The following is a 17787-nucleotide window of genomic DNA, read 5'->3' as shown; positions in this document are numbered from 1 at the left end:
CAGAATGGGAAGAATCGAGTGAAAGTGATCTCAACACTGATGCATTGGAAGAATGGATTATATTTCAATCATCGAACATTTCCGTTCTAGAAGTATTAAATATGATTACTGCTCTAACAATAAGGTTTAGTTTAGCTGATGAAACTCAGCAAGCAATTTTAGAGCTTGTCAAGGTTTTAGCGGGTTCGGAATTCAAAAATTTAGATACTTTAAAGTATTTTATGAAAAAACTATTTAATGCGCCAAAAAATGCTCTAATGTATGTATTTTATTGTAACCAGTGTAATACTCAATTAACCGAACCTATTTCACAAAAAGTAATGATTAAAAGAAAAAAAACGATATGTCAAAAATATAAAATTAAATATCAGCTATCTACAAAAAAAGATAATTTCTTTACATCTGTTAATTCCCTGATTAAAAAAATGAATTAAAAAGTATTGGAAATAACGAAATTTGAATTCTTTCCAATACTTCTGAATACTTTAAATACTTTTGAATTCTTTATCTTATGGAAAATTAACATTGTCAATCGGTTTGAATTCTTTTTTTTAATCAGGGTTTAGAGTATCAAATGAAAAGTCTGCTGACAAATGATCAAACGCGATTTATGATCGATAATGAAATAAAAAAAAATTCTGATAGTTATACAAATGGTAATATCATCGATGTCTGTCACAGTAGAAGATATGTAGAAGATGACTTCATCAAATCTAAAATAGACACTGAAGATATTATTCTAACACTAAATGTTAATGTTGATGGCGCCCGTATTTTCAAAAGCTTAAAATTTGATGTGATAATTATCTTCATTTCTCCATCGATGAGTTTAATGACACCTACGTAATTATTTGTCTTTTGTAAATTTTTCAATAAAAAAGAAAATTCTAAAAATTTTTAGATCTTGGCTAATGTAATTTTCATAAAATTTGAATGAGAATTATTAAATTTGACAGATATTTAATCATTTGTAGAATTTGTTTAACTGATAAATTAATAACACTGAAGTTAGCCGCCAGCTGTTGATTAAAAAAAATTTTTTTAATATATCAATTACAATAAAAAAATGCTTCCAAAAATTTTCACTTGTAATTTTTATTAATTTTCATATGTGAAATGTTTTAATAATATTTTTTTTATTATAATATCTGTAACTTCAGTGTCATATAAATTATGGCAAAAAAAAGAAGAAAATATTGACATGAAGAAAATGAAAATGAAGTTAGCCGAAATTTCAATTAAACAATTTTTTTAAAAATTTCACATGTAAAAAACTTGAAAAACTATAAGTGCAATTTGTTAGAAACATCTTTTTAATTATGACATTAAAGTTAGCTATCACTTGACCATTTTTTAATTTTATTTAACTTCAAAATTTGATCCGAAAAATTATTTTTAAATAATTGCATTTTCAATGTATTAAATTCTAAATAGCATTTTTTTAATGCAGTAATTTATTTACTTGAAAAATTATTAAATATCTGCTAAATTAATTTTCATTTTTAATTGTAATTTAATTAAAAAATTAAAAAAATTTTTAAAGTTTTCAATTATTATTATTGTCATTATTATTAAACTAAATTAATTTATGATACTAAAATCAGCTGACATATAAAAATTTTATAGATTTCAATAAAAGTTAATTTAAAGAAAAAAAATTTGTACTTAATATGCAGACGCGCGCTGCGCGCGCACGTCTTAAGTCGAGTTTTATATATAATTTTTACATGTAGATGTATAAATACACACCACAAGAATAGCGGTAGTTCACGTGTTTATTGAAAAGCTCCATGTTTTATTTTGAGCGTGTATTATTGGCTAAAATAATTTTATTTAATTAATAAATCAAGATGATACCTGTCGCGAGTCCCAATGATGTAAAAATTTATAATCTCAGCGCCGGAGTTTCTATTCCTGAGGTAATTTATCTTGTCATTTATTTATTAACCTAAAAATAATTTATTAACTAATTGGTTTATTAATTTATTTTTTTTTTTTTTTTTTTTTTAGTGGATACCTGCTGAAAAAGGAGAAGATTAATAAAAAAACATGCGCGTAAGTTTTTTTTAAATTAAGTGAACAATTGCTAATTATTGTTGACTTTTTTATTGCTAAAACGGCTGATTGTTTTTAGCAATTGAATTATAAAATTAAAAACTACTTTTAGGTCTTCGGAAAAATATCCAACTTATCCAGGACTTTGACATGCCTCAAATCAGTTCGTGTATTAAAATTTCCAGAGATAGCGAGAGTATTTTCGCGACCGGAGTTTATAAACCGAGGGTCAGATGCTTTGACACCAAGGAACTGTCGATGAAATTTGAACGTTGTTTTGATTCAGAAGTTATTAATTTTCAAATTTTATCTGATGATTACAGTAAAGTAAATTTGATTTTTTATTTATATTTATAATCGATAAATTAAATAGATTTTAGTTTTAATTTTAATTATTAACCTTCAGCTGGTGTTTTTGCAAAATGATAGACATGTAGAAATCCATACAGCGCATGGAAGACATCACAGACTGAGGATACCCAGATTTGGTAGGGATTTGGAGTACCATCATCCTTCTTGTGATTTATTTATTGTAGGAGTCAGGTAATTTTTTAAAATATTATTTTTATTATTAATATTATTACAACTGATAAATATTGAGTGCGATATTAATTTTTATTATTTACAGCAATGAAATCTACAGATTAAATTTAGAGCGAGGGCAATTTTTGAAATCATTCGAATCGGATTCCTCTGCTATAAACAAATGCGCTATTAACCCAGAGCATCATCTTCTGGTTGTTGGTAACCAGGAAGGAAAAGTTGAAGCCTGGGATCCAAGGATTAAAGATAAAGTCGGTAGTTTAGATTGCGCTTTTTATCTTGCGACACAAAATCAAAGGTAATTATTTTTAATTCATTTGGATAATTATTTTTAAAAAAATTTATTAAACTAGCAACCTTGCAGTCTCTATGTGACACATGGTAGTTCCTTAATTATGTTATCTCTTAATAATATTGATTATTGCTCTAGTATGGATGAAGTACCGTCAGTAACATCTCTAAAATTCCAAGATGGGTTAACAATGGGTGTAGGAACAGCGACAGGTCAAATATTACTCTACGACATCAGATCTAACAAACCTTTCTTGGTAAAAGATCAGATGAACGATTTGCCAATCAGAGGACTTGAATTTCATAATCAAATGGATTTAGTTTATTCAATGGATAGTTCTATAGTTAAAATATGGGAAAAGAACACGGTATTATTAATTAATTATTTAATTAAAGTTGTATTTAATTAACATACAAGATAAATTTAATTTAATTTAATTAAACAGGGAAAATTGTACACATCAATACAATCAACGGCAGAATTCAATGACTTGTGTGTGGTACCAGATTCAGGTTTACTGTTTATCGCTAATGAAGATCCAAAAATCCAATCGTATTACATACCCAACCTTGGGCCTGCACCTTCCTGGTGCCATTGGTTGGACAGTATGATTGAAGATATGGAAGAAACTAACTTTGAAACTGTATACGATAATTACAAGTTTGTTACTGAAAAAGAGTTGGAAGAACTAGGATTCTCGGATCTTAAAGGCACAAATATGTTACGAGCTTACATGCATGGTTACTTCATGGACATTAGATTGTGGCGTAAAGCTATCGACGCCATAAAACCATTCTCTTACGAGGAGTTCAAGAATAAAAAAATCCGCGAGAAGGTGAATGAAGAACGTGCTAGTAAAATCCATATTGATAAGCTTCCTGAGATTAATAAGGAACTTGCTTTCAAATTGAGCGAAAACAAAAAGAAAGGATCTATTGGTCTGCTCAAGGACGATCGTTTCAAGGGACTTTTCAGCAATCCAGATTTTCAAGTCGACAAAAACTCAGAAGAATATGTTCGACACTTCCCTGTTGTTGCACAGCTGGATAAAAGTAAACAGAAGCAATTACGCGCTCTTGAAGCTAAAGAATCTAAAGAAAAAATACTTACTGCTTTTGATGAAAATGAGCGTAAGTATTTATTTATTTATTTATTTATTATTATTGATAATTTATTTTTTTTTTAACAAATATTTTTTCATCATAATGATTATAATTTTATTAATAATAGTAATATTTTTATTTTTATTATTATTTATTATTTTTTGATTATATAAGTGTAAATGAAAAATAATTTACAAAATTGATAATTTTATTTTGTTTTTTATCTATAAAGAACGCGAAGACTCTGATGAAGAATTACTGCGCCATGACTCGAGTTCCGACGACGAGAAACCCTGGACTGAGGAATTTAAAAAGAAGTATCGGCAGTTAAAGCGAAGCAGAAAGGAAGCTCAAGAGGATGAAGAATCAGAAGATGATGAAAAAGATAAACATGAGGGTAATATTCTGAAACAGCCAAAATTCGTCGAAGTTCAAGAGGGTGTGGAATTCCAAAGAGGAAGACCCTTTGTTTCGACAAAAAAAAAGTAAGTTTTGTTGCATTTATTACCCGAACTTTAATATTTTTACTTTGCCCTGTATAAAATAAAAATTAGAAAATATTTAACAATTTTTGATTTTTTGAATTAGTAGTCACTAATACACGATTAATTTTTTTCTAGATCAACTTTCGATGTAAAATCGAAATTCCAAGGCGATTCAGATGATATTAAAACATCCAGAGGTAGCAGAGAGATGACGTTCAAAACTAACACCAGTAAGGTAAATATTAAAATTTAATAAATTAATTAAAAGAAATTTTTTTTTTTGTGAATTTAGTTTAATTTTGTGTTATTTGTTACAGAATAAATTTAGAAAAGGCAGAGGTGCCGGTAGAGAGCACAATAGGTCTCATTTGAAAGGCCTTTTACGACCTGCTGGTAACATTGGAAAGAAAAAATATTAATAAATAATATGTTTTATTTAAATATGATTTTTATTCATTTTTAATCCTCTGTACATATTAATGAAAGATTAATTTTAAACTAGCATTATGTATTTTTATCGATGCAAATAGGTGTCAATTTATTGCAAGATACTTGTGGAGATAAAAATATAATCACTTATTGTTAATAAAAATTAGTATCGGTTGTAAACGAAAAATATAAATATTCCACACTCAGTGTAAGATAATATCGCCTGAAAGGTGAAAAGTCATCTCAAGGGTGATAAAAATTCAGTAATGTATTGAAGAGTTTTTAAAACGGAGTTTATGTATATTGACCGACAAGTACGTGGGGAATGATATTTTTTTTTGTTATTATTACAATGGTAAGTTACAATAAGTTCTTATTAGACAACTGCTTTGAACTGATCTCTTCTCAATTTTTATTTTTTTGTATTTAAAAAAAAAAAAAGTTCATAAATTAAAAATTTAAATTAATTTTTTATTAAACCTCGATATGGGACGCACAGATAAAAATGATATGTATTTTTCGGATCATAAAAATGTAAACAATTACAATTGATAGTTATCGTAAATTAATTCAATTGCAATGAAATAAAATTTTTACATCAGAGTAGTTTTTTTTTAGACAAACGTTGACGCTAGCAGTTCAAATGGAAAAAATTCATCTGAAGTTCAGCATCTTGTGGAGCCACGCTCATCAGTGTTATCAGATTTACAATTACGTAGCACGGAGGTACTTTTCCTTTTTGAAAATTTTTTAAGTAAAATATTAATTATTAAATTTTTAAACAGGCCGGATTGATAACTGAGACGCCGGATTACGAAAATTTAAGCACTTCTGCAGTTCTTCACTACTGCAAATGCAAAATCTTGAGACCTTACCTTCGACTTCTTGCAGTGATGGGATTGAAACCCATCAATTCAGATTCTGATCATTTTTCGAGGTACTGCGTACTCTCAAATTTGCATACTTTTCAAGTAACAATATTTATGTGCATAGGATATATTCTTCAGTATATGGCTTGCTTCAGGTAATCTACAATTTTTTTTTATTCATCATCATAAACTTCAATTATGTTACGCTGAAAAAAAAATTAATATTAGTCAAGAAAAAAATTCTTGAATTTAGAAATTAATTTTGAAGAATTTAATTATTAATTAAATTAAATCAATTACAGTAAATAAAATTTATTTAAAAAAATTCCATTTTTACAAATTTTAGAAAATTAAAAATGCAATTTTTTTAAAATAATTTTCTCGATTAAGTTTAGTATAAAAAAGAATTAAAAAATTGTCAAATATCTTTTAATAATTTTTTAATAATTTCTCCAAATGAAATTTTTTTTACTAAAATTATTTTATAATAATTAAATTGGACAAATAATAATTTACAGAAGAGATCGTGGATTTTGCTACAAACTTTTGCCAGTCAAGTACGAAGTAATTGAAAACATAACTCGAGCGCAAGCTTACGAGCAAATTTGCTACGGGAATGCAATTTTCAGCTACTTAATTCCCAGTACTCTTCATCTGGTAGCTTACTTGTACACTGTTTACTTGTTCCGCATCCAAGAGAACGAACAATTGCCAAATTTAATGGAGAGAGCATTTTTGCTGTCTTCTAATTCTGTAAATCGAGGAAATCAGAAGAAGCTAGTAAAAATCTTGTGGCTTTTTATTGGACTCAGTGTTGTCTGGATGACAATGGCTTTGATAACTGTCAATATTATGATGGCGCAAGGAACTATTAGATTTCAATGGCTTGACAAAAGGTGAGTAATAGAAGCCTTGAATAAAAATTATAAATTTTTTTTACTGAGAAAAATAATAAAAATTTTTCTTCTAGTCCAAAACAATTGAAAGAAATTTCTAAAATATTTTTAATTATATGTACTTTGTGGCATGACATGGTCCAGGGTACAATAATTACTAGCTATTGTTTGCAAGGTCAATTATTGGTAGCGCACTTGTCATTTCTCAAAGTTAGACTACTCGAACATACTCTTCCAGCTACTGATTGGATGAAGGTATTAAAATTAATCGAATTAAAATTAATTAATAAAAATAAATTAGATAATTTAAAAATTTTTTTAATCTAGGAAATACTTGAGTTCAAAAAATTGTTGAAGTATTTTAACGACGACCTAGGACCGGCAGTTTGTCTTTACACAGTCGTCAACTTATCATGGGCCGCAGCAGGAACAGCCTGGTTACTTCAGTATGACAGCGTAGACTCCAAAGAAAATCTTGTTCCGTATGTCAGCATTGTCAACGTCATCCTGTGGATTATGATATCAGTAGTTCCGTTCATTCAAGCTGCTCGATTGACGACCGCCTGTTCAATGATGCAAAGTATCGGTCATGAAGTTAGAGTCAGGCCGTTTGTTTATCAAAGCACTCCTGGAGAAGATCTGGACTCCATTTTATTGTATACTTCTTCGCTAAAAATGAACGCGAGAATGTTTCGAGTACCGATTACTGGAAGATATCTCTGTTTGTTTCTTACCATTGGTGCTATTATTGTAATTACTTTAGGACAATGTCATTTTTTTTCTTAGTGAACTGAATTTAAATTAATTGTAAACAAATTATTTAAGATTTGTCAATTTATTTTTTTACTTACGCCTTTAATTATTTTTAATAATTATTAATTGAGTTATAGTGGATTTTTATAATAACAAAATTAGCCGAAGTTTTTATTTTTTTTTTTAAATAATTAAATTAGAACAAAAAAAAAATTTTTTTAAATTGTACTTATAATTTTTTAAATTTTTTACAAGTGAAAAATTTATTTTTTATTTTTTTGTAATCGTTTTTTTCATAAAAAATAAATTAAAAAAATTTTTTAATGCGCGCGTTTTTATTTTATCCAATAAAAAATCAGGGACGATATTTTTTCGATTATTCGAGAAATTTCGAGACTAAGCTAACTTCACAGTTATCCGCTGAATAAACGCATAAATAACCTCAATTTCATAGTATATTATTCAGAAAATCTGAAATTTTCATCAAGATAAAATTATTTATTTAAGTGATGAAAATTTTGAAAATTTTGACTCTACAGTAAAAATTTAAAATATTAATAATGGTGGTAAGTTAAGACGAATGTTTTTGAAACATGCAAGTGATATTTCGTTGTCAAAAAAGTGTTTATTTGTCAACTATAAATAAATAAAATTTTACTTTAATATAAATTAACAATAAAATTTTTATTTAACACAGGACGTACAAAGGCATTCAGTTCACACTTTGGTCTTTAGATCCTTGAAAAGGACACATGACACATTTCTTATGAACCAAGGTTTACTACCACCGATTGATCCAGAGTTGTAAGTCTTAATGTCATTGACACTTGTTAATTAATAGATATTTATTACTGCGAGTCACAGGAGTTATTAAAGCACCTGATTAACGAATATTACAGAGAAAGAAAGAAGAAGTCAATCAAAGCACGAGATACTTATGGCGACATAGTAAACAAAGTAAAAAATCAACCAGTTAAAGCTAAAAATCCCAATGAAAATTTAGACCCACCTCCACCCGGTGGTAAGTTTTTTTTAAAAATAACAATAATTTTTTTAACAAACAAATATTCATAAATTAAATTTCTAAGTCACTTACAAAAGATATCAATTTTTTTCTAGAGTGTAAATTAATTTTTTTAACATTTAATTTTTTTTAAATAACAAAACAGCTGTTAAGGAGTACTATTTTTGATATTCTTTAAAAATATTTAAAATAATTGTATAAGTAATGTGTACTGATATTTATTTTACAGATGAATCATTTGTAGGAGCTCAGAGTACATCTTTAGTACCTGTTAATACACCAGCAGCAACACCAAGCTCAGCTGTAGCTACATCCAGTGCATCAAATACGGTGGCAATGCCAGTAAAGAAAGCGCCCCTTATGTTGAAGCCTCAGTGGCACCCTCCTTGGAAGTTGTACCGAGTAATTAGCGGTCATTTAGGGTGGGTGAGATGCTGTGCTGTTGAACCGGGCAATGAATGGTTCGCTACAGGTTCTGCTGATAGAGTGATAAAGGTAAATATTTATTTATTTATTTTTAACAATTTTTTTTTAATAAAAAAAAATGAAATATTTTATTTAAACTTATTACTATCTTGAAGATACATATTTAATAAGAGATCACTGAAATTTATAAAAAAATATTTTTTTTTTTTAAATTGTTAAATAAGTATAAATATATAAATTACAATAAATTAAATTTGAACTGGTCTAATCTTAGTTTATGAATTTTTGACAGATATGGGATCTGGCAAGTGGTAAGCTAAAAGTATCATTAACAGGACACATCAGCAGCGTAAGAGGCCTTGCCTTTTCACATCGTCATCCGTACTTGTTCTCTTGTGGAGAAGATAGACAGGTAAAATGCTGGGACCTTGAGTATAACAAGGTCATTCGGCATTATCACGGTCACTTGTCTGCAGTCTATAGTTTGGCACTGCACCCAACAATCGACGTACTGACGACTGCCGGAAGAGATGCCACGGCCAGAATCTGGGACATGCGGACCAAAGCAAACGTACACACTTTAACTGGACACACTAATACTGTTGCAAGTGTCATCAGTCAAGCTGCAGAGCCACAAGTTATCACTGGCAGTCATGATTGTACTATTAGACTGTGGGACTTGGCTGCTGGTAAATCAAGAGCGACTTTGACTAACCACAAGAAAAGTGTCCGTGCTGTTTGTTTTCATCCGATGCTGTAAGTTACTTTTTTGTGTTTGATTTTTTTAAATTTCTATTTGTGAAATTTTTTTATTAAAATTTTTTCATAGAATTTTTATGGTAAAAAAATTGACACATGTCTGCCAATTTCAGTATTATTAATTTATTATTTATTATTTATCATTTCAGAAACATGTTCGCTTCAGCATCTCCTGATAATCTAAAAGAATGGAAGTGTCCAGAAGGTAAATTTATTCAAAATTTATCTGGACATAATTCGATCGTTAATTGTCTGGCCATAAATCCCGAAGGGGTTTTAGTATCAGGTGCTGATAATGGTACCATGTACATGTGGGACTTCCGTACAGGGTAAGAAATAAATTTAAAAAATTAAAATATTTCATTTTATTGACTGCAAAATTGTTTTCATATTTAATCAGATAAATTCGTTTAATTTTCTCTTTTTACTTCGAGGATGATCACTAGTTTCATCTGCAGACTTATATTCCATTTGATTGAATTCCAAGAATTTATTTTTTAAGTTTATAAATTTATTCCGCGTTTCTGATACATAAAATTGAGTATCCTGAACCCAATTCATCATGATGATTGTATTATCATTAGCGCAGTTATTTCGATCAGGGTTCTCATGGTAATGACAATCTGTATTCATCGGTGGATTAAATTTACAGCCATAATCGTACAGACATATGATATTCAATTTTTCTTCTACTAATAAATTCGTTATTAAATTTTTCATGAATAAATTTCTAAGGTAAATAGTACTTGCTTCTCTCAAATTTAATCTTAAAATTGTGTTCATAAATGAATAATTAGTGACTCCAGAATCCCAAGGGATCCCGTGTACTTCATAATACGGCTCATAAAATTTTTTATATTCTTCTTGATTGTAAGATATATTAAGAAGTGGAGGCGTTACTACATTATGAATGGCATAATAATTCCCATTTATGTCTGGAAATAAGCTGCGAAAACTGTATTCTTTTATAGCGAAGTTTCCATCGGGTAAATCATAACCATTTAAATCAACAATTAAATCCATTTGATAGAATAAATTAAATTTTAATAAATATTCTGTTACTAATATAATGTCAAATTTAATTAATAAATTATTTTAGCTTTTTTTAATGCACCAATAATTCAAGAGTGATGATTAATCTAGATTGAAAATTTATATTACAATGTTACAATAATCAAGAGAAGAGCTTTTATTTGAATACCCACTTGCATTTTTGATTGAATGAAAAAAAAATTTAACTTGTTTTATAGATACAACTTCCAAAGATTACAAGCACCTGTACAACCTGGATCTATGGACAGTGAGGCGGGAATTTTTAGCGCTACGTTTGACATCTCTGGGTCAAGATTGATAACAACCGAGGCGGATAAAACAATAAAAGTGTACAAGGAAGATCTCAGCGCTGTAAGTTGATAATTATTTTTTATGCAATTAATAATATAAATATTTGGTGTAATTTTTTTTCTAATACATCGAAATTTTTTTTTTCAGACTGAAGAAAGTCACCCAATTAATTGGAAGCCGGAAATAATTAAGAGAAGAAAATACTAAGTCAGAAAGTCACATCGAACTCCGATACAAAATTTAAATTATTTTTTTTTTTATTCCTCTGCTTCGATTTGCCGAAGAAAAAAAATTTTTAATTATTATATAACACTAAGAAAATTTAAGGATTATGAAATAATCCTTTGATTAAATCAATTCATATTAATTTTTTATGAAGCAAATACTTTGAGTATTTATTTGAACCACTTTCTTATAATTATAAAACTATTTTGTTAACAAATGGTATAAATAATTTTAAGCTGTAGAAATTGGACGTATAAAAAAAATTTTTTTTATTTTTAAAGCTCTTCATCTAAGTCGTAATCCTCTTCTGGAAAATCTCCTTTTTTCACATAAAGCGGTTTAACAAACCCACCGTATTTAGGTGGACATTCAAAATACCTTTTTCCATTTACCCTAGAACAAAAAAAAAATTGAGGAATTTTTTTTTCACAGATTTTATTAAGGCAAATAACAAACAAACACTTACGACCCATCATTTTTTCCAAGAGGCTCATCGTACTTGACACCGACCCACAAACCTTCCTTGAAATCTGTTTTACCTATGTAATTTATTTTATTTATTTAATTGCTTTAAATTTGATTGCAAAAAAATTATTAAATAAATTAAAAAAAATTTCAATAGCTGAATTTTTGATTGTGAAAAATAAAATTAATTACTCACCAACATACATAATTGTGCCACGTCTTTTCGGTTGTGACGGTACACTTATTTCACAACGATCACCTGGATTGAAATTCTTCGTCCATTCAATTTCTGACTCTTCTTCACGTTTTTTATCTGCTTCCTTCTGCTTCATTTCTTCTTCGTTGTACTTTCCTAATTTATTTTTAGCTAAAAATGCCTTGACAGTGTCTAAAAAAATTTTTAATTACATTTATTAGATTATTTACACGTGAAAAATATTTTATTAAATAATTTGAAAACAAAATTTACCAGGCCGCTTCGAGTAATCATCATCAGAAATTTCAAACTTTGGGACATTTGCTAGATCATCATCAAGACGAATAAAATTATCAGTGACCTATTGATTTAAATTATTTAATCACTAATAATGGCTTAAATCGTTTAAAACTATAAAATTTATAAAAAAAAACATGTCAGCTAATTTTAGTTTAATTTTTTTAAAAAAATTTTTTCATAGAAATTTAGTGGTAGTAAAAATCAAAGAAAATTGACAGATGACTGCAAATTACAGTATCATAGTCGCTGTCTATTTTCCAATTAAAACATATTTGAAAAAAACTTACATGTACTATCATTCCATCATCAATAGGATACGATCCTAGAAGACGTGATCCTTCATTAGGGCTACAAATAAGTTTATTATTTTTATCAAAAACCTCCAATTGCATGGTAGACCGGTTCCCACCGGTTAACAATTCTAACTTTCCCTGAAGTAAAAGAAAAAAAATTAATTAATAATTTTTTTTAATTTGTAGTAAACATTAAAATAAAAATGTCAATTTTTTAACAAAATAAACCTTAAAATCATCAATAGTAATTCCTTTTTGAAACCTTCTTTCAATACAATTTTTTTGTCCAGAACTCGTGATGCTGACATTTATAAAATCTGAAGTTACTACAATATATTCAGCCATTTTATATTTATTTTCTAAAAAAATAATTTATTGTTAGAAAAAAAAAATTATTTTTGAGTAATAAATTGCTTTTACTTACTATTTAAAAATTATTTTGGTTTTTTATTACTTATTACAACAGTCCTGTCAAAAAGCGCAGTATGAACCTATATTTGGTTGTCTGGAGCCGAATGTAGTCGTCTGTTTTACATGATGACGAAATTGCCCGAGTGGCATTCTCTTGCTATATAAACTATAGAATAAAAAAAACAATACTAAAGTTAGCCGACGTTTTTAATTTATTAATTTTTTTTAATTTATTAAATTATAACTAAAAAATATTTTTAAAAAATTGCACTTACAGTTTTTCAATATTTTTACATATGAAAATTTTTTTTTTATTATTTATGAAAATTAATTTAGCCCATATTTAATATTTTAAAAAATTTTATAGCAATTAAATTATTATAAAAAAAATTCCGCACGTAAAAATTATAAAAAATTATGGATGGAAATTTTTTTAAAGAATTTCTTTTATTGTAATTGATTTGTTATAAAAATTTAAAAAATTGACAGCTGTCAGCTAACTTCAGTATGACAAAATAACAGTGTAATTTTCTACGCCACCTAACGTCATTGTTAAAAACTATTCACATAAATTATAATTTATAATATAAAATAAGTGAACATAATCAATTATCGAGCGACATACATCGTAATCCTTCACACACATACCTAATTTACGTTACACCGTTGTAATGTGTTACTAAAAATTTATTTTTTGTTCCAGCAAATTTTTCGTTTTGTTTATTATTGAACATTTAATTAATTAACATAACAATATTTACATTTCTATAAGGTTATTTTATAAATACTCACAAAGTAAATATTTTTTATAAAATAAGATAAAAATATAAAATAAATAGAAATGTCGTCGTCATCAAAACAAAATTCAAAAAAGTTTAAATGGAATTTAGATTTCGCTCACAAGTATGTATTTACATTATTTTTTAAATAATAAAATTATGAGTCATTTTATTTGATATTTAAGTATTTAATATTGTGGTTTTACTTATTTTATTATAGAAATAAATCGGATAAGAATGCTGATCTACCAAACCCACCAGGTTATAATTCTGGTGGTGCACTGTATCATAGTATGGAAAATTTACGTGAAAATGATTCTAATCATTTGATTATTAAAAAATCATGGGATTTAGCTTTAGGTCCATTGAAACAAGTACCCATGAATTTATTTATTATGTTTATGGCGGGTAATTCTATATCAATTTTTCCTATTATGATGGTTGGAATGCTTATTATTAGGCCAGTTAAAGCATTGTTTACAGTTCAACCAAGTAAGTTTATTTTTATTTCATTTTTTTGTGAAAATTAAGTTAGCCGATGTTTAATAATTTTTAATTTTTTTTCCGACAGTTAAATTACAAGTAAAAAAATACTCTAAAAAAATTGCAAGGATAATTTTTAAAATTTTCTAAATTTGAATTTTTTTCAATAAAAAAAAATTATAAAAATGTTTAAATATCGGCTAACATTATTTTTATAGTTAGCCGATGTCTAGAAAATTTTATGATTTTTTTTATTGAAAAAATTATTGCATAAAAATTAAAAAGAAATTTTATTTGTAAAAAATTGTAAATTATTGTAAAAAAAATTGCATAAAAAAAATTCATATTTAAAAATTTAAAAAAAATATATAACAAGTACAAAAATTTTTTTAAATATTTTTTTTTCTAATTAATTTGTGATAAAAATTTTTAAAAATGGTATTTTTGCAAAATTGCATTTTTATTTTTTCAAAAGTTTTACAAATCAATTTTTTTTTAATAAATATTTTGTGCCATAATTAATTTGTAAAAATAATTCTTAAAATTATCAAATATCTGCTAAATTAATTAAAAAAAAAAATTTATGAGCATAAATTTAGCAGACATAAACATTAAAACATTTTATTTATTTTTTTTCAGCATTCAAAGTAATTGAAGGAACGAATGCATATCCTCAAAAATTTGTATTTTTATTAGGACAATTAGTTAATATTGGCTTAGCACTCTACAAGTGTCAATCAATGGGTTTACTGCCTACACATGCATCAGATTGGCTCGCATTTGTTGAGCCTCAAGCAAGACTAGAATATTCTGGTGGTGGTTTTATCTACGCGTAATTAATAAATTATTTTCTTTATAAATAATTAATTAAATAAATTAGAAAAATTTAACTCATCATTAATTGAAAATGTTTTACTGTTCAATAGTTTATCATTACAAAAAATTAAATTATAATAAATCAATTACTTTGTATCACCAAAATTAATCTATCCGGCAAGTTTATACAAAGAAAAAAATAAAACAAACCAATAGAAAAAAAATTAATTTATGTACAGTGATTATTATTCAATTTTGTCTATTTTTTCTTATGATCATCAGCAAATTCCTTCAGTCTTTCTAGTATCTTTGCTGGTTCATCAACTCTTGGAACCTAAAACAAATTATTGTTGTTGTAATAATTATTTATATTGTCGAAACTATTATTAAAAAATTACCTCATAATTTTGACTGATGTAAATGCCAGTATAAATACCGGCACTGAAGGTCACCTGTAACAAATGTCAACGCAGTGTAAATAATGGGAGAAATTTGGTAAATAATTTATTATCCTTCTCAATAAGCTCACCAAAAACTTGATCATTTTTAATTAATTATTAAACAATAAATAAATAAACAAATTTGATTTTTAATTTTTGTAATTACAATTGTATTTGTTAAATATATAACAAAATAAAATAAAATTTTATCTCTGATGATTTTGCATTAACAAAAGCTGTTATAATATACTGTTCACAATTTTCGATTTTTTTGCACTTGTAATTTATAACGAAAACAACTCTTAAAGCTTATTTCTATGAACGCACTATGAAGTTAGCTGATGTCAATCAAAATTTTGAAATTTTAATTGTAGTTACTTAAGACACTGAAAAGAATTTTTTTATAATTTTAAAGTCATTAAATTATTATAAAAAAAATTTAATTAAAAAATTCCACTTGTGAAAATTTACAAAAAATTATCAGAGGAAATTTTTTGGAGTAATTTATTATGAAAATTAATTCGACAGGTATTTAATAATTTTAAGAAGTTTTATAACAAATAAATTATAGCAAAAAAATTTTAATTTAGAAACTAAAAAAAAAAAAAATAAATAAAAAATGCAATTTTTTAAAAATAATTTTCTTGTTAAATAAAATTAAAAAATAGTTAAGTGACTGCTAATTTTAATGTCATTAATTTAAACTAGTATGAAAATGTTTTAAGCCGAATTTTTAACTATTTATTTGGCGGGAACAACGGCATGTTATTTTAAAAATCTGTAATGAAAAAATTCAAAAACATATTTTTAAAATTTTTTTATATTATTCAATATAAATATATAGTGGGTAACAAGTAATAATATTTAAAAATGTACAAGATATACAAAAAAATATACATAAAGATAAAAAGGAGGAAGAGTGATTATTTTTACAGTTCTTGAATAGTAGTTAATGAAAAAGTCTCAACGAAACAGAGACTGTATTGAATTAAGTCTTCGTATGGCACGTCAAATAAGTCACAAAAATATTCAGTGTAGTAACGATTAAATATATAAGACAAGACAAAAGAAATAACGCCAAAAGTGCCTCTTTGTAAGCAGGCTATTGTTACAATAAGTAATTGTAAATTTATCGAATGATTTATCAGCACGCGCATTTTTGCGCGCTCTTTTCTCGGCATTATTTCGTGGGCAATTGGTAAGAGAATAAGAACGAGGAGTAATGAGTGTCGTAATAATTCATCAACATCACTAAGACGAGATATTTCTGTTGAAAAGAAGGCAAAGGGAATTATCTCAACAATATTTGACATTCGATCGTAAAATTCTCTAAAACTTCTTTTACCAATCAGGTTTGCTGTACTGCCTGTAATAGAAGAATAATAAATTAATTAATTGTGTTAGATAATTAAAATGTTAGTAAAAATTTATTGTAAAATTACCAAATCTAAACATTCCTAAAATTGAATGAATAAGAAATATTTGGAAGGCTCGAACAGTCATAATAGAATGTTGTTTATCATTAACATATCTTAAACATATTATTGTAGTAACTAGTTTAATTAAATGGGCAAGAAAACCTCCTGGGTTAGCCATTTTTATAATCAACAACTTCAGTGTCTCCAGATTCTATTAAATAAGTCAACTTGTTGATTCCTGTGAACATAAAATTCAATCCTAATACTTTAAGATCCTTGTAATGTAATGTAATGATTTATTAATTTAGCATTGACAATTTTTTAATTTTCTTTAACAAAAAAATTATTTAAAAAAAATTTTTTTTTTAATTTATTAAAATTTCTACCAGTCTATTTTTTTAATAATTTTTTTTGCCATAATTTATTTATTAAAGAAAATAAATAAAATCATGAAGTGACAGCTAAATTTAATGTCATAAAATTTAGACCTGATTAGAGCAATAAAAAAAAAAAATAAATAAATAAAATTCAAATTATAGCAAAGTTTTATCGTCTAAGTATAAAATTTAGTAAAGATTCCTGTAATTGCATAATCAATCCAATGAATTGGTCTTTACACAAAGATTAATTTATAAATAAAATATAAGATTATCTATAAGTATAAATGGAATAATAATCAAGTACCTACTCCATCGACAGAATCCATAAAAATGGTACTTGCACGTTATTTTAAATTTCATCAACAGTCAAGGGTTTTTGCGTTAGAAATTTAATATTGTATGACATAAATACGTTGGCACGATACTACTTATAGACCCATTGTAATTAATTTTTTTTTTTTTTTTTTTCAGTATGAGAAAAAAAAATCTAAAAAAGAAAAACAAACAATAAAATAAGGTTAGGACGGTGACCGATGAAACAGCCTTTAAGAAGTTGGTAAATTTACAATCGTCGACTAAAGTATTATTTTTGACGCTCTGATT

The 17787-nt window shown here is 26.6% G+C and overlaps 7 protein-coding genes across 8 annotated transcripts; 4 read left to right on the top strand and 3 right to left on the bottom strand.

Annotated features, from left to right (window-relative positions):
- Positions 1–1527: 1527 nt before the first annotated feature.
- Positions 1528–4939, top strand: LOC141525186 (nucleolar protein 10-like). Its single transcript, XM_074239571.1, is given in 11 exon segments — positions 1528–1919; positions 2011–2020; positions 2023–2055; positions 2168–2382; positions 2462–2598; positions 2684–2896; positions 3029–3257; positions 3336–4020; positions 4226–4478; positions 4614–4713; positions 4796–4939. Coding segments are annotated over 11 exon segments (2046 nt in total). The 5' UTR covers positions 1528–1850; the 3' UTR covers positions 4898–4939.
- Positions 4940–4960: 21 nt separating this feature from the next.
- LOC141525281 (uncharacterized) lies at positions 4961–7698 on the top strand. Its single transcript, XM_074239703.1, has 6 exons — positions 4961–5262; positions 5526–5633; positions 5693–5931; positions 6295–6672; positions 6747–6927; positions 7000–7698. The coding sequence occupies exons 1-6, from the start codon at positions 5233–5235 to the stop codon at positions 7456–7458; spliced, it is 1395 nt and encodes a 464-aa protein (XP_074095804.1). The 5' UTR covers positions 4961–5232; the 3' UTR covers positions 7459–7698.
- Positions 7699–7834: 136 nt separating this feature from the next.
- Tango4 (transport and golgi organization 4) lies at positions 7835–11361 on the top strand. Its single transcript, XM_074239716.1, has 8 exons — positions 7835–7991; positions 8123–8229; positions 8325–8446; positions 8679–8944; positions 9168–9631; positions 9784–9963; positions 10885–11038; positions 11126–11361. Exons 1-8 carry the CDS (start codon positions 7986–7988, stop codon positions 11183–11185), a joined length of 1359 nt encoding a protein of 452 aa, XP_074095817.1. The 5' UTR covers positions 7835–7985; the 3' UTR covers positions 11186–11361.
- On the bottom strand, positions 11342–13034 carry Tbcb (tubulin-binding cofactor B). The gene is made up of 7 exons (XM_074240010.1): positions 12882–13034; positions 12686–12816; positions 12452–12595; positions 12138–12225; positions 11865–12056; positions 11670–11742; positions 11342–11596 (listed from the first exon to the last, which is right to left on the bottom strand). Exons 2-7 carry the CDS (start codon positions 12800–12802, stop codon positions 11479–11481), a joined length of 732 nt encoding a protein of 243 aa, XP_074096111.1. The 5' UTR covers positions 12803–12816; positions 12882–13034; the 3' UTR covers positions 11342–11478.
- A 438-nt stretch (positions 13035–13472) lies between these two features.
- Positions 13473–15020, top strand: Emc4 (ER membrane protein complex subunit 4). The gene is made up of 3 exons (XM_074240049.1): positions 13473–13771; positions 13868–14139; positions 14770–15020. The coding sequence occupies exons 1-3, from the start codon at positions 13710–13712 to the stop codon at positions 14964–14966; spliced, it is 531 nt and encodes a 176-aa protein (XP_074096150.1). The 5' UTR covers positions 13473–13709; the 3' UTR covers positions 14967–15020.
- Positions 15021–15027: 7 nt separating this feature from the next.
- On the bottom strand, positions 15028–15665 carry LOC141525569 (short transmembrane mitochondrial protein 1-like). The gene is made up of 3 exons (XM_074240122.1): positions 15476–15665; positions 15345–15398; positions 15028–15280 (listed from the first exon to the last, which is right to left on the bottom strand). The coding sequence occupies exons 1-3, from the start codon at positions 15488–15490 to the stop codon at positions 15206–15208; spliced, it is 144 nt and encodes a 47-aa protein (XP_074096223.1). The 5' UTR covers positions 15491–15665; the 3' UTR covers positions 15028–15205.
- A 523-nt stretch (positions 15666–16188) lies between these two features.
- LOC141525508 (uncharacterized) lies at positions 16189–17692 on the bottom strand. 2 transcript variants are annotated; one of them, XM_074240036.1, is made up of 3 exons: positions 17489–17692; positions 16829–17042; positions 16189–16752 (listed from the first exon to the last, which is right to left on the bottom strand). In XM_074240036.1, exons 2-3 carry the CDS (start codon positions 16980–16982, stop codon positions 16316–16318), a joined length of 591 nt encoding a protein of 196 aa, XP_074096137.1. In that variant the 5' UTR covers positions 16983–17042; positions 17489–17692; the 3' UTR covers positions 16189–16315. The 2 variants fall into 2 exon arrangements, with proteins under 2 accessions (XP_074096137.1, XP_074096129.1); XM_074240028.1 differs by having other exon boundaries at positions 17493–17692.
- Positions 17693–17787: the final 95 nt, after the last annotated feature.

The sequence above is a fragment of the Cotesia typhae genome, unplaced genomic scaffold (genome assembly GCF_013202065.1).
Source record: "Cotesia typhae breed Kobodo isofemale line unplaced genomic scaffold, CoteBio_Ctyphae contig_11, whole genome shotgun sequence".
Taxonomy (NCBI): Eukaryota; Metazoa; Arthropoda; class Insecta; order Hymenoptera; family Braconidae; genus Cotesia; species Cotesia typhae.
Note: the sequence above shows the minus strand (reverse complement) of the source record. Positions and strands in the feature narration are given on the sequence as shown.

Bases quoted from the DNA above. Each gene is read 5' to 3' on its own strand.
- LOC141525281 (XM_074239703.1), top strand. From the start codon at position 5,233: ATGATATTTTTTTTTGTTATTATTACAATG. The intron at 5,932-6,294 runs GTAATCTACAAT...AATAATTTACAG, and splicing joins CAGTATATGGCTTGCTTCAG to AAGAGATCGTGGATTTTGCT. The intron at 6,928-6,999 runs GTATTAAAATTA...TTTTTAATCTAG, and splicing joins CAGCTACTGATTGGATGAAG to GAAATACTTGAGTTCAAAAA.
- Tango4 (XM_074239716.1), top strand. The intron at 8,230-8,324 runs GTAAGTCTTAAT...CGAATATTACAG, and splicing joins CCACCGATTGATCCAGAGTT to AGAAAGAAAGAAGAAGTCAA. The intron at 8,447-8,678 runs GTAAGTTTTTTT...TTTATTTTACAG, and splicing joins AGACCCACCTCCACCCGGTG to ATGAATCATTTGTAGGAGCT.
- Tbcb (XM_074240010.1), bottom strand. From the start codon at position 12,802: ATGGCTGAATATATTGTAGTAACTTCAGATTTTATAAATGTCAGCATC. The intron at 12,596-12,685 runs GTTTATTTTGTT...CTTTTACTTCAG, and splicing joins TTACTATTGATGATTTTAAG to GGAAAGTTAGAATTGTTAAC. The intron at 12,057-12,137 runs GTAAATTTTGTT...AAATTTTTTTAG, and splicing joins TGATTACTCGAAGCGGCCTG to ACACTGTCAAGGCATTTTTA.
- Emc4 (XM_074240049.1), top strand. From the start codon at position 13,710: ATGTCGTCGTCATCAAAACAAAATTCAAAAAAGTTTAAATGGAATTTA. The intron at 13,772-13,867 runs GTATGTATTTAC...ATTTTATTATAG, and splicing joins AATTTAGATTTCGCTCACAA to AAATAAATCGGATAAGAATG. The intron at 14,140-14,769 runs GTAAGTTTATTT...ATTTTTTTTCAG, and splicing joins ATTGTTTACAGTTCAACCAA to CATTCAAAGTAATTGAAGGA.
- LOC141525569 (XM_074240122.1), bottom strand. The intron at 15,281-15,344 runs GTAATTTTTTAA...AATTTGTTTTAG, and splicing joins ACATCAGTCAAAATTATGAG to GTTCCAAGAGTTGATGAACC.
- LOC141525508 (XM_074240036.1), bottom strand. From the start codon at position 16,982: ATGGCTAACCCAGGAGGTTTTCTTGCCCATTTAATTAAACTAGTTACT. The intron at 16,753-16,828 runs GTAATTTTACAA...CTTCTATTACAG, and splicing joins TTTAGGAATGTTTAGATTTG to GCAGTACAGCAAACCTGATT.